General features: G+C 46.2%; 1 protein-coding gene across 1 annotated transcript; it reads right to left on the reverse strand.

Moving 5' to 3' along the window:
- Positions 1-509: 509 nt before the first annotated feature.
- Positions 510-11,374, reverse strand: CHGB (chromogranin B). Its single transcript, XM_032184100.1, has 5 exons — positions 11,262-11,374; positions 6,955-6,998; positions 5,817-5,910; positions 2,086-3,869; positions 510-920 (listed from the first exon to the last, which is right to left on the reverse strand). Exons 1-5 carry the CDS (start codon positions 11,308-11,310, stop codon positions 837-839), a joined length of 2,055 nt encoding a protein of 684 aa, XP_032039991.1. The 5' UTR covers positions 11,311-11,374; the 3' UTR covers positions 510-836.
- Positions 11,375-13,834: the final 2,460 nt, after the last annotated feature.

Consider the following 13,834-nt stretch of genomic DNA (forward strand, 5'->3'; position numbering starts at 1 on the left):
CTAGCTGCTGAGAAACTTCCTTTTTGCAAAATTAGCACTGCTCTAATGTAGCACAGAGGCTCGGCAACACTGTCACCACTACCTGCTTGTCTGTACTAGACAAAAAGAATGGCAGCAAAGCACGTTTACTGGGTGATTAAATTTATGGAACTACTTAGTCTGAATGAATGGCAAAAAACAGTTGACTACATAATGCAAGGATTCCAGAGCACCATGTACTTTCCAAATTAACAATCAGCTATTTGGTGTTGCAACCTCTTTGCTTCTTTAATGATTAATTTCCAGAACTAAGTAATTCACAGCACATTTCTGAGTTACTAAAGCAAATTAACCATTAATATCTTTCTTACCTTTTATGCTCCTCCTAAGTGGCAGGTAAAAGGCATAGACAGGCTCCTTGCAACTTTAAAAAAAATAATGGTGAACGAGTCAACATATTGTGCACAAACCACTCATTTGATACAGCTTACTTTGAAATAACCCAATCATTCAAATAAGCAAGGAGAAAGTTTGCTCCAAGATCAATGTTTTTTATTATTTCAAACTCAGACATATATTTCTGAAGAACACTAACACAATTATTTTCACAAGCATATTAAAAATATCTGCCTCGCATGAAAGGTTATAATATTAAAATTCATGCTATTCAGATTTCAATAGCATAATAGCAAATTAAAGACATTTTCAGCTGTATAAATCACTACACTATAGTGGACAGTAAATAGTATTTCCTGTTTTTAGGGCAAACAACAATCCAGTGGCCGTGAATTTACCACAAAATACAGGTATTGTGAGTGAAGCTACACCTAGCTTTGAAACACCAAAGCAGATCATCTTCAGCCTCTTCTGTTGTCATTCAACGTCTCCGCTATTTTCTGCATCTCCAAATCCATAGCGGCCAGGTTTTCCAGTTCTTTTTCCTGTGAAAACATAAAGGGCATTTTACACTTCAATTAATTCAGGGACATCTGCTACTTTTTGGTCCCTGGGCAGCTTCTGGGGTGGGGAAGTGAACAGCAGTGAAACGCATACTTCAGAGATTTGTGCAACATCCTGCTTTTATCAGAATTAGTGCTAGAGAAAGGATCAAAATACTCATTCTGAGAGCTGGACAGCTTGATCTTTTTAGCTATAGAACAGCATTAGCTCGTAGTGACTTCCTGCTGTCTCACAGTTGCTGCTCCTAGCAGCATGAATTCATTTCTGCCCAGGTGAAGGTCCCTTAGGAGACCACAACCTTTTGCTCACAGCGCTTCTGGCTCATGACGCACAGCAAGCGCAGCGTGCAGTCAAAGGAACTCTTCCAGGCTGCCAGATGCTAAGGGAAAAAGTTACGCGGTCAATGCTTGTTTATTATGCTAACTCACGAATGCTGTTACACCTCTAGATAAATTCCAATCAAACCTCCACCGCTCCTGGTCCAGCTTAGCTTTGTGCAGCAGAAACAGTAAGATATAAGACAATCACCTAGCTGATGGCTGCAGACTCAGTTTTCCTGAACACTGAAGCAGAACAGGGGGTCCAACAAGAAAAGGATCCTCGTACAGGGGGACTGCATGCACAAATCAAGCATGTGAGTGCTAGCCCGGTTCTGCTCTAAAATGAGGGCATCAAGTTACTGGGTAGCTGAATCTCTTCCAATGCACAACTTACTTTCCACCTGCATGATTTAACAACCCATCAGACCAGCTGGTGCTTGCTAATTATTACCTCTCTGCTCCCACTGGAATGAGCATCTTTGGTTTATTAATCTGTAACACCCTAGAGGGAGAGGTAAAGCCCAAAGAGAAAGAATTTCCTCCATCTCCCTGTCCTGCAGCAGGATGCACCTCCTCTTCAGTTTATAAACCATGCCCTGGGGTAGGCTCCACTAAATTCATTCAAAGACAGCAAAATTTTTAAATCATTGTAGATCTGTCTTTTAACATGATTTAATTGTCGGGTTTTTTGTTTTTTGTTTTTTTTTGTTTGTTTGTTTGTTTGTTTTTTCAGTCACAGTTTACCAGCTGTCTCAGGAATGGATTCAGAAATGTGCACATAAAATTTATTTCCCCTGGCTCTTCAGACGAACACCTGTACACATACCTCCTCTTCTGTCAGAGGCCTCTGGCTCAGAGCTCCTTTGTCATTCCTGACTGTGTGACGTTTTTTCATGTCTTCGCCAGAGCTGTACAACTCTGGGAACTCAGCTGATTTCTTCCTGTAGTTCAGGAGCTGTGCAAGTTGATCCATCTTGTTGTATTGCCTTTTCGTATCGTATCTGTTCATTTTGCCAAGGTTCCTCTTCTCAGAGCGTCCGTGGTTCAGAGAGCTTAGAACCTGCCTTTTGTCCCACCAGTCATAGTCAGTGTAATCAGGGAAAAGGTTCTTCTTGTTCAGGGCAGGCCTGCTCTCCTCTTTGCTCTCCAGCAGCCGCTCTCCTGCGCTGTTCCTTTTCTCAAAGTGCCGGCTCTTCCACCACAGCAGTGGGTATAAGGAGCTGTAGGATGCTGCGGTTCTCTTGTTCTCTGCAGGGAGACGGCTTCTGTACTCTTCCCCCTCGCTGTATCTTCCTTCCTCCACATTCTCCTCTTCATTTTCCAGCTGATCACTGCTGTAATGCCTCTTTTCTACTTCCTCCTCCTCTTCCTCCTCCTCACTGTTGCCAGGGTAGCGCTGCTGCTCTCCGCTGTCCTCAGTGCTGTAGTGTGTTCTGGCCTGCCCTCTGCGCTCCTGAGCGTACGCCTTCTGGAGCTCTTCATCTTCGTTGTCCCACAAGCGGTACCTTCCTCCAGCACGATGCTGCCTCTCCTTGCTGCCACCGCTGTGATACCTGTCTGGCTCTTCCTCACTGTCGCCTCCACGATACGTCCTGCCCTCAGAATGGTGTCTCCTTGCCTCATGCGATCCGTCATGGTGCCTCTTCTCCTCGCGCCATTTCTCCTCGCTTTCTTCGCCGTGGTGACGCCTCTTACTTTCTTCTTCGCTGCTCTCTTCACTCTGCTGCCACCTCTCTCTGTACTCTGCGCTTCCCTGGCCTGCATGCCTCTTCTCCTCTACCTCTTCAGACCCGTGCCTCCCACGGTAACCACTCTTCTCCTCACGCTGCTGCTCAGGTTCTTCACGGTGGTGTTTCTGATGGTGGTTCCTTTTGTCCCAGAGAAGGGCCTCCTCTGCATTCGATTCCTCAGCTAGTTCCTCTTTCTCACCACCATGGCCTCTCTTCTCTTCGGAGGAGTCATCCATTCCGTGCTTCCCATGGGAATGTTTTGGTTTGTAAGGTTGCTTTTCCTCCTCTGCTTCTTCACTCTCATTGGATTCTTCACGCTCTTGCTGACGGGAGAAATCACGTACCTTAGACTCATGGTGGTATTTTTCACTTCTTTCTTCCTCTGCCTCTCCCTCTTCACCTTCGTGAATTCTTTTGTAAGGGCTCTGCATTCCCTCCTCTGAATGCAAGTGGCCCATGGGGCGCTGGTCATTCCCCTCGGGGAACTCCTCTGTGCCCATGCCTGCAGAGTTGGCCTTCTTGTTGACAACAGCATGGTCTACCTCTCCGTCATGATGCTTGCTCTCTTTGCTTTCTTCTTCACTGTGGTAGCTGTTCTCCTCCTCTCTTCTGATTTCCTGATAGTGTTTCTTTTCTTCTGTATGAAGTCTTTCTTCATTAACAGGTATGTGGTGTCCCTCCTCCTCTTCCTTGCTCTTACCTTCCTCGGGAAGGGTTTTCCCTTCATCACTTCCTTTCATGTGCTTTCTAGAGTCATCTTCTACCTGACTTTGTTCCTTCTCCACACTCCCAGCAAGATGTTTTTCCATCTCTTCTGGGTCTTTCAAATGCCTTGCTTCAAGTTGTTTGTCTTCACTTCTCTCTCTGTCAATTTTACCACCTACAAACACAAAAGCAGCCTAATGAAGTAATCTCACTCTCCATTGATGTGATGTCATCTTAAATATGTAACTGGCTTCCAGAACTGATACAGACACAACTAATTTTTTCACTTCTGCTTTCCAAATTCGTTATTTTCATTAATTTTGTATGTTTGCCTGGAAAAGCATTAAGTATCATTTAATTAGGTATTTTCTAAATTCCATTAAAGTGTCCAGAAACATCTTTCCTCTTTGGCTTTTTTTGTTTAGTCATGATAGCATTTTTAGCACTGATTAAATTAACTTTTATTCCCATTAAAACTCAATGGGATCTGGAATTGTGTTAAGTTTTTTGAATGTCTGCCCTTAGCCACAATATAAGTTCACTGACAGAAAGGACAGTCATCTATTTCAAGCTACTCAGGAATATTTGAGGAATTGTAAAATTATGCTTTTAGCAAATATAAAACTTTCTAAGTTGACTGCACAAAAATGAAAGAAACCTGTTACTTTGCAATAGTTACATTTAATCAAATCATGTAGCTTCCACTATTTTCAAAATCCTAAATGAAAGGCTGACTGACCACATCAGTAACGGTACATTTCTGTGAAGGTATTTCTGCTTCACTTGTGCCTGACTAACAGCAGAAATAGGTCACAAATCCTAGAATTTTTCAAACAGCTTCACAGATTTAAAAATAGCTTGCTCTTTCTGAAAAGCTTCTCATTATCTGATATTCTTGGAGAAGAGCTGCCTAATGGCTAAAATATGATTCTTACTCTCTCCAGCCAGCAAGTGGATTTTTGTTTACCAGATGATCACAAATAGACAGGTTGATCTGAAACTAACACCATCATGAACAAAGCTTGATGCCCGATGGCATTTAGCATCAACTAGGAATTTTGGGCTGTGTTAGATGCCAACAGATGTATTCCTAAAGCTTGAAAACCACCTCCTTCTGATGACTGCGTAAGGGCCACACGTTATTTCCTCTATAAACAAGCAGCAGACAGATGGGTTTCATTATTGCTTCTTGCTGGCAGGTAAGCTGAAGAGCCTTTTTATTGTTCTGTAATCAAATAAATATATACCGGGCAGAAAAGAAATATGTGCATTTTGCCATTTGGCACCATGTCAGGCTTAACCGCACTTCACTACAGACTGAAATCGAGCATGCAAACAGCCTTGTACCTCAACGTCAAGGCAGCTGTAGGCATGAGCTCATCAGAAATGAGGACTCCCAGAGGGAGTTTTCAGCACGCGTTTCCAGACCTCTGGAATCAGCACGACAAACTTGTTTCTGGGCTGCTTACAGCCTGAGTGAGAGTCCCTCTCCTGAACCAGGCACAGATTCTGCTGCCACTGGATGCAGGAGCCTTGCTGATGTAAGAGGAGGTGAGCTGAAGCCTGTTTGGACATGCTGGGATGCATTCAGCACCTGCTCCAAACCTGGCCGTGTTTGTTGACCTCCCAGGTTAGATGGGAGCTTGTCTGCATCTCTCAGACTCTGCAGGTGGCTGAAGCGGAGAGCCACATGCGTTAGCCAAAAATCCCTGAATTGCTGGCAGTTTTAAGGTAAGACTGCTTGCTCTTTGAACCAGACAGACTACACTGAAGAAAATAGGAGTTTTGACACTGAAACTAGGAGGCACTAGACTGACATGGGCTGAAGTAACAGTTTACGAGCTCCGACCCAAGAGAGAATCCATCTGAAAGTTGATTTTCTCAAAGTTACCAACAAAAGGGCCTAATGCTGAAACCTGTACTTTTTGAGAATATTTCTAACTCGCTCATGTCACTCCAGGCTAGTCTTAGAAATAAAAATGAATCACTCAATGGCCGTTGCAGGATCAGCTTCAAGACTCAGGGAGGGAAAATAACGAATCTATCCTGAAAATGAGAATATTTGTTTATAAAATTAAGAGTTGTATCTACCAAATGGCTTTCACAATAAGGTTGTACTTACTCTTTTTGAGGATTTCTTTACATTCAGGATTGATTGGTGGTGCGTTTAGCTTAGAGAGAGCATTGGAAAGAACTTCCACTATGCACCGTGTTACCTAGAAGAAACAAAATTGGAAAAAAAAAGTCTCATGGTGAAAATGGAAATCTTGCTTCTGGCCCAGTCAACAAGGAAGCCAATTTAGGGTTAGAGTTCATGGCTAGCAGTTACGGGTTCTGGGCAACCCCCAGCTCTAGCAGAACTGTGCATTTGGGTAAGAGGTGCTCAGCTCCCCACTCCCATAGCAGTAAGAGAACAGTCATTGACTCTTTTTGTTCTCCTCTTTTGTTTGCACAGGTAACGGGCTCCTTTCGTATGTTTTTAAATATTAAACATCCTATTCAGTACAAAGGAGAATCAAACAACATGTGGCAACCCAAAAAAAATAACCACCACCACAATACACCCAAAATATGAGGAACATCCTGTACCACCTGCCCAACCGAGGATCAAGCAAAGGTGTTGCTTGGTCTGTGAATAAGCCAAAAAATGCCTCTATAAGTAAGTGACTTGCTCCACAAAGTACTTCAGGAGCTTACTCTAGGAATTTCAAGTATTCTTTCACGTGTGTGTGCTTTAAACCACTGCTTCTTTTAGTATTTGGCGTTCAACCAGAAGCAGAGGACGTCGTTTTAGGGAAGTGGTACAACCACCTCTAATCCTAACCGCTCACCAAAAGAGCTCACCTACACAAGTAGAAGTACTACACTGGAAAAAAAAATTAAAAAATCACATATTTAGCAACTGCAGATATTCCCCACTAGTTCAGTTTTCCTCAAATTTGCCTCCTCACTTTCTACAGTCTGATTATATGTACTATCCCGTAGTGTTTCAGATCATTTTTCAGGCAGCTGCAAAACGCAGAGTTTCTGACACAAGAAGCCAGCTTCCATTTTCATCAAATGCACTGATGTGCATGTAGTTGTCTTCTGACAGCTAAGGGGAGTCTGTGTTCCACATCACTGATGATCTCTTAGGAGTTTACCCTTAGGAAAATAAAAAAAGCATTATCTTGGGAGTTTAAAAACACAACAGGAGCCAGAACACTGGAGAGCATGTGACTGATATTGTCTGAGATTTGCTTTGACGTATAGCTACTCACCATTTCCTCCATATGGTCTTTTTCCACTGGAACTGCGCTGACACCTGGAAGAAAAATAAATTATTGCAGACTCATTAATCTTAGCAGCCCCATAAACATCACTGACAGAAGACCTCAGTCAAATTTGTCTGATGAGGCTGCTTGAGTTTGGGGTTGGTAGGATAAGAAAACCAGGTGCATTTTGCATTATATCTTTTCCTCCTCAGAACGGAAAAGCACTGAAAAGCTTCAACCCAGCTCAAGAGACATGTTGACATTTCCAGCACAAAAATAATACACACCAAAAAAAGAACAGAAAGCAACACTCAAATTCTAAGAATGGAACTTGACAGTGATCTGGGTCTTGTAGGTACATGTAGATGTACCTGTTTGGCAGTGAAAGAAGAAGAAACAAACAAGGTCTGTTTTCACTCCGAGAACTCTTTCACCTTCCACAAGAGGCTCAAGTGCCCCATGACCACCTCCCCAGCAGGAGACCACTTCAAATGTGAAAACCAACTACTGTCCTGACCCCACAGAGAAATCCTGTCTCACCTGGAGAGGAGGGAGCTGTTGGAGGGAGGACAGAGCCAGAAGGGATAGGGATTTTCCATTCTCAAAGTGGTCCATTAGCAGCCCAAGAAAAAAAGTCAAATCGCAGTGGAAAAAACAACTCTAGAAGGAAGTGGTACAACTTCTCTCTATCGTGAGGACACCTTGTGGCACCAGCTCTACTGCTGGTTCAAGGTCTTTGCTTTTGGAAAGAAGCTGCTGCACATGAAACCTTCAAGATGCTTAATTTTTGCATCACTGCTGCATTGTGTCCCCAGCTGGTTAATGAACTCAGCTGCTGAGCATTAATACACCTCCTCAACTCTCACCCACCCCAAAATTTGCAGAAGTGAAGTCTGCCAGTCACACAGGAACACATCAAAGCAAGGGTTATTGTACCGCTGCTTCACAGCCTTACTACTCTGAACAGAGTCACCATGCATAAATGTAGTTTGTGGGCAGTTCTGAAGTTCTTACAGAGGTCAGGATAGTCTTAAATTCAAAGGTCGCCTTCTCTACCATACAGCTTGGGTGAGACAGCACGAGATCTTCTGTAGCAGATGAACACAAAGATTATGGAGACCATGGAAGCCAATTTGCCTTACAGCATCAGGAAAACTGACACTGTCCCCTGGAAGTTTCCTGCAAAGCAGTGGAGTGCGTAACCTTAGACTACAGAAAGCAACAAAACCTCTCTTCTTTTCCATCCGCAGAGGAAGCAGACATCTCCTTGAGCACTGGCTCCATGTGTAGTATCTGAACACTAATAACTCTCTTGATATTCCCACTGCCTTCTATTTTTGCTCCCTCAAACACAAACGTAGGAGTGTGCTCCTCCAGCGTTCTGCTCTCTTCTGCATAGACAAGTGCAGAGCAGGGAACCCGCAGCAGGGCAGCACAGAAAGGATTCCCCTAAAATAGCACTAGGTGCCTACCAAGCCGCCTCCCCAGAACGCCTGGTGGTGCATGAGGGGATGGTGCTATGCAGAGCCAACACTCTCTCCCACCGTTAGCAGCAATCAGTGCTGAACGCGACAGGCTTTGGGTTACTTTATTTACTAACCTAGTTATGCAAATAACTACCACGCTACGCAGTGCTGACGCCGTTGCAGTCCAACCTGCCTGCAACTGAGCACGAAGAGTAAGGATGTACGCGAGTGCGGGGGCAGGAGACTGGCAGCAAAGCCCCTTCTACTAAAACAAAAAAGAAAAAGGTGTCATACACTAAGAAGACATTCTCCCAATCCCGTAAGGGCTAGAAATGCTGCTCTTATGGCAAGCAAAGGGGATGACCTGCTGTACTACCTCTCCCTGACACAGCTCCTCCTGTCATCCAGCCCATGAGACGTCAGGACAGGCGCAAGGACAAACACCTGACTGTGTCCTTCGGAGCAGTCGTGCATCCAGCGAGGTGCATCCAGTTGGCATGGCAAAGCTGAACACACAACCTTCTGAGAGTCTTTCACTATTCGAGATGCCACCTTCAGGTTGCCTCTCCAGTGCTGCATCAGTGGTGTGGGAGTACAAAGCCAGGCTGTGCTGACTGCCTTCGCCCTCTCATTCCAAAGCTCTCGTCTCTCCAAGAGAGAGACAGACAGATTTACACGTAGATTTAACAAGCACTTGCTTAGTGGTCGTTAATGATGAGAGCTGATATGCACAGACAAAGAGGAAGCATCTGGCTATCATAACGTCAGAAGAAACAGACTGTATTGGACGTATGTCAACTTAGCCTGCCGGAGGAACAAATTGAGTATCCAATCTATCCCAGAGCCTGGAATAACGCACTGAGGCGGTTGCTGTGCCAGAGCTGAGATGGGAAGCCCATGGCGAGCCAGCATCCTCACCTTACGCCTGCGCCAGCTGGCAAGAGCTCCCTCAGAGCCTCCTGCCAGCTGTTGCTGGCCAGCCAGCACCTCTTGGTGTCCTGCAGCTCTGCCATCCCCTCCATGTGCTCAGGGTGATCTGCAGGGCAAAGCCATCACCCCAACACGGCCGGCGGCAGAGCACCCACCCGCAGAGCTGGTGGGCAAGCAGGGATGCAGCAGATGGTACCACTGCAGGGTTTCACAGCAGAAATAGTCAGGGCATATGCCCAAAAGGAAAACCTTGCCCTGTCCGTACTGAAGAACCACACCACAGACCCACAAAGGAAAAGACAACTCTGGGTGTGCTACCCCTCCGGACCCAAATCTGCCCAGGCGGTTCAAGTCAGCCCATTTCATTTTATTCACTACAGAGAATAAGAAACAAAGACTTTGTACAACTTTAAAATAGTAACCCAGGACAAATTCATGTGGCTTTTGCTTGCATCTCCAAGACTGGGACAGACCTTTTGGTGGTCCCTGTTTAGATCCTCCAGTTAAAAATTTTTCATTAATGCCAATGACCCAGTGTAGTATCACTGGTCCTCCAAATTTTAGCTAAAACATTTCCTAGGGAAAATCATAAACTCTGGCATATTGATTTGAAGAAGGAGTATCAGAAAGTTCCCCAAGTTATCATTTCACTGATTCCCAGCTCCAAACTCCTTAGTTCATTGATCCTGGATGACATTTGAGTGGGCAAGACAGCCAAAAGGGACATAAAGAAGTATCTCTCCACCCTGATGCCATAAAACATGAAAAAAATATTAGGTAAGAAGTTCCCATTGGGACTGTGGATTAAGTCTGGCAAGCTTCTGTGATCTGGGATCTCTTGCCATCTCCCACTCTGCTCTGAGATTATTTATTACTATAAAGACCCTTGAGGGTCTGCTGTGACTTGGACGTGTTTTTGCACAAGTCCCAACAGGCTTTCCACCCTAAGACTTCCAATACACATACAGCTGAACTATTCGATGCGAAATTACGCCGACTTTCAACAAATGATGAATTATGCATAAAAGGCTATAAAGCCAAGCGATTGCCTCATCCTACTGCCTCCAATTTTAATTTCTCAGTTTAGTTTTAATACTTCTGCTGTACACCAACATCAAAATTGCTAATTAAAGCTGGAGACCTGCTCCTTTAAAATCCTCTCCCAATACAGCACCTAGCCGGGAGAAACCTAGCGATACCACGTGAATAAAAGTCTGTGGAAGGAAACAGCCTGGGTGTACCAGGGGAGAACAAAAAACAAACGGAGACCAGCCGTGTCTTCACAGCGTGAGAAGGAAAAGGTTCGTTTCTCCACAGTAGTGACTACAAGGGCTCTGTGGGGGATCCCTGACGGTGCTGAGGGGAATGGGGACAGGTGAACGCTCCATGACGGGGAGCACCCTGCGTGCTTTCCCCTCTTCGGTGCTACCACCCAAGCCTTCCTCACACCCAAAGGGGAAAGTTTCCTCTTTGGGGACCCATGACATTTGCTGTTTCGCCTCACTAGCCCCCTGCCTCAGGGGTGCTGGCCCAAGGGGTGCCCCCTGAGCCACGGCCAGCCCGCCGTGACGCAAGATGGACGTCACACCGCCACGGATGGCGTCACCCCAGAAGGGAGGAAGGGGAGCGGGGGTGGAATGGCCAAGAAAGCACCGTTATTCTCCCCAGAATAACGCCGGAATAAAAATAATAATAAAAATAATAAAAAATAATAATAAAATATATTTTAAAACATTTTTAAAAAATAAAGAAAAATTGGGATAAAAATTAACGAGCCACCCGACCGGCGGCGGGGCTCTCGACCCGCCTCGCCCTCGCCTCACGGCGGGTCCCTGAGGGCGCCCAACGGCTCCAACCGCCGCCCTCCCCTCAGGCGCCGGCCGCGCCCGCGCTCCCCCCCGCCTCATCCCCGCTCACCTGCCAGGGCGGCGGCCCCCAGGAGGCCGAGCAGCGCCAGCGGCCCCATGGCTCCGCTCCCCTCCGCTCCGCTCCCCTCGGCTGGGCTTGGAGCGGCGGCTTCGCCGCTATTTAAAGGGGGGAGCGGGGGCGGAGGAGACGGGCGGGGGGCCCCGCCGGGAGCCTGCGTCACTGCGAGCCCCCGGGGCCGGCGGGGGAGGCGCCGCCGCTGCTGCCATCGCTGCTGCCCGTTGTCCTCTTCCCCACAGAGGGGCTGAGGGAGCCCCACAGGCAGCCCTCGGGGCCCCCAGTCCGGGGAAAAGAGCAATGTTCCCTGCCTCCCTGCTCAGAGGATGCAGCATCATCCCTAAGGCTTTCCCCTGTACTACTAGGATGCTGAACCTACAAGGCAGCAGGGTAGCGAGGAGGTGCAGTCATCTCCCCCCCCAACACCACCCATGTCCATAATTCAGCCCTGATCAAAGCCTTCTCGGGTGCTGCGGCATCCTTTTTGTCCCTCCAAGTCACTGCTCAGCGAGCCCGGAGCCGGAGAATTACTGGAAAGTGATCCCCGTGCTCCTGTCGTCTGAACTTGGCAGTGTTCCTCAAGAGTTTTTGCTGGGGAAATCACTGCTCCTAGCATCCATCTCCCTCACGCTGCTTCTGGTGGTGCTCCGGGGACCACGATCAAACCTAGCAAAATGAAGTTTTAAGTTGTTTTCTCGAACAGCCCCAAAGTGTCCCGATCAGTCCTCGATGGGCTGGGGGGTGTAAATGACAAGCTGTGAGGAGTTCTCCGCAGAGCAAGTCTCAACACTCCCCGCTGCTCCTTGAGAGCCAGACAAAGGCATTTTAAGACCAGGATTTGTTTTGTTTTTCCTTCCGTTAACTCTTAGAGGGCCACCTCCGATTTATTTGTACTCTTTATTGCTCTTTTTTGCTTGTACTCAGTGTTAAGCAGGTGGCCCTCTAATTGCCAGCAATCATGGAAGACAAAGAATCTACACATGAAAATGGCAGGTCCCTCTATAAATGATTTATTATCTCGTATATTAGCAATGCCAGGCTGCTATAAGTGTATCTTTCAAGGACACAGAGCACCAGTGAACTTGTATGCAGCTTCATCTGTGCATAAAGGAAGCCAAGAAATGGCTGCATTTTAAGCTTGTTTCAAAAGACAGCCTTCAGCTCTGGGAGGTAGTGCCAGATACCTCCTTCACCTTGCATTCCCATCACAATTTCTGCAAAATAACAGAACCTGGCCACCCTGAAAAGCAAAATAACGCTGCAATACCTTCCATGCTTCCTCATCCTCACCCTACTTCGTGCTGTTCCTGTACAACCATCAGATGACCCATATCAACAGGCAGATACTTCTTTGGACATCACTAGCCTTGACTAGGAAGCTGTGAGCTCAATTCAGAGGACTGTGAAGAGTTTCACCGGCTCCAAGGCTCCCATCATGTCCCCACTTCCCTGAGGATTCACCTCAACCTCCTCATCTGCTCATGACAAAGAATTTCAGGTGAAATATTTGCCATTTAAGCATTCTCCGCTTCCCCAGGCACATAAATAGTACTTATTGTGGACGTGACGATCAAAACGGGCAAGCAATACACAGACACTGAATAAAAATAGCCAGCTATTTTAGTACCTACAAGGTATTCACAATAAGTACCTGTTTCACGCAAGTCCTGTTGATAGTACAACAACCACTACAGAAACCTTCTTGCTGCAAAAGAGGCGTTTGAGATTAAAAAATCCTGCACCCCTGGCTCACGTGGCTTCTAATCCATCCCTGGTGCTGCAGCCGCAATCACTGGAGCTTCACGGCTGTTTTCTCTGTGCTGGTAGGTTTATTTATATTTGGACTCGCAGGATTTCTCTGAAACACTCCCTCACCTCAGCACTGCGTGGGCTGATCCTGAAGAAGTAACAAGTCCTATATTTGCGGTTGACAAGAAAAGATGTTAAAGCACTGCTGGGTCATGTTCTGCCATCAGTTACCCCAGGATCTACAGGGGGCAAATGTCAGTGCCTTCAGATTTGATTGGAGTTGAGGTTACAGGGAGATCACAGAAGATGATTGCAACAGGAGCACAGAGGCTACAGGACAGAGTCCATCTAATTCCATCTCCTGTGCCCAGGGGTAGGATTTCAAAACACCATCCCACAAACATTTCTGCTAGTGCTGGACAACCACTGAGAATCCAAGCACCTTGCCCACAGTTAATTAACTCAGCTCGTATTTTCAAAATAAGGTCATCTCACGTGGACTTTTACAGTCAGGTATCGGCTGGCACAAGCTTCCCCTCAGATCAGAGAAGAAAAGTGACTACATTAAGTCAGGATTACAGCCAGCGTATTTCACTCGATCGGTTGTGAATGGCACACCCCAACCTCCCTTCTCAGATGTGTCAGAACTTTCACTGCAATGATATACATGCCTCATAACGTTGTGACAATCCATCGCTCCATGAATAAACAGTATTTATCCTGCTGGATTCTCTCAAATACAAATGCTTTAAAAATACATATTTTGGCTCATCCTAGAAGCTAGAACTTCATAAGATGACAAGCGAATTTCCATGTCT

This window comes from Aythya fuligula, chromosome 3 (genome assembly GCF_009819795.1).
Source record: "Aythya fuligula isolate bAytFul2 chromosome 3, bAytFul2.pri, whole genome shotgun sequence".
Lineage (NCBI taxonomy): Eukaryota > Metazoa > Chordata > Aves > Anseriformes > Anatidae > Aythya > Aythya fuligula.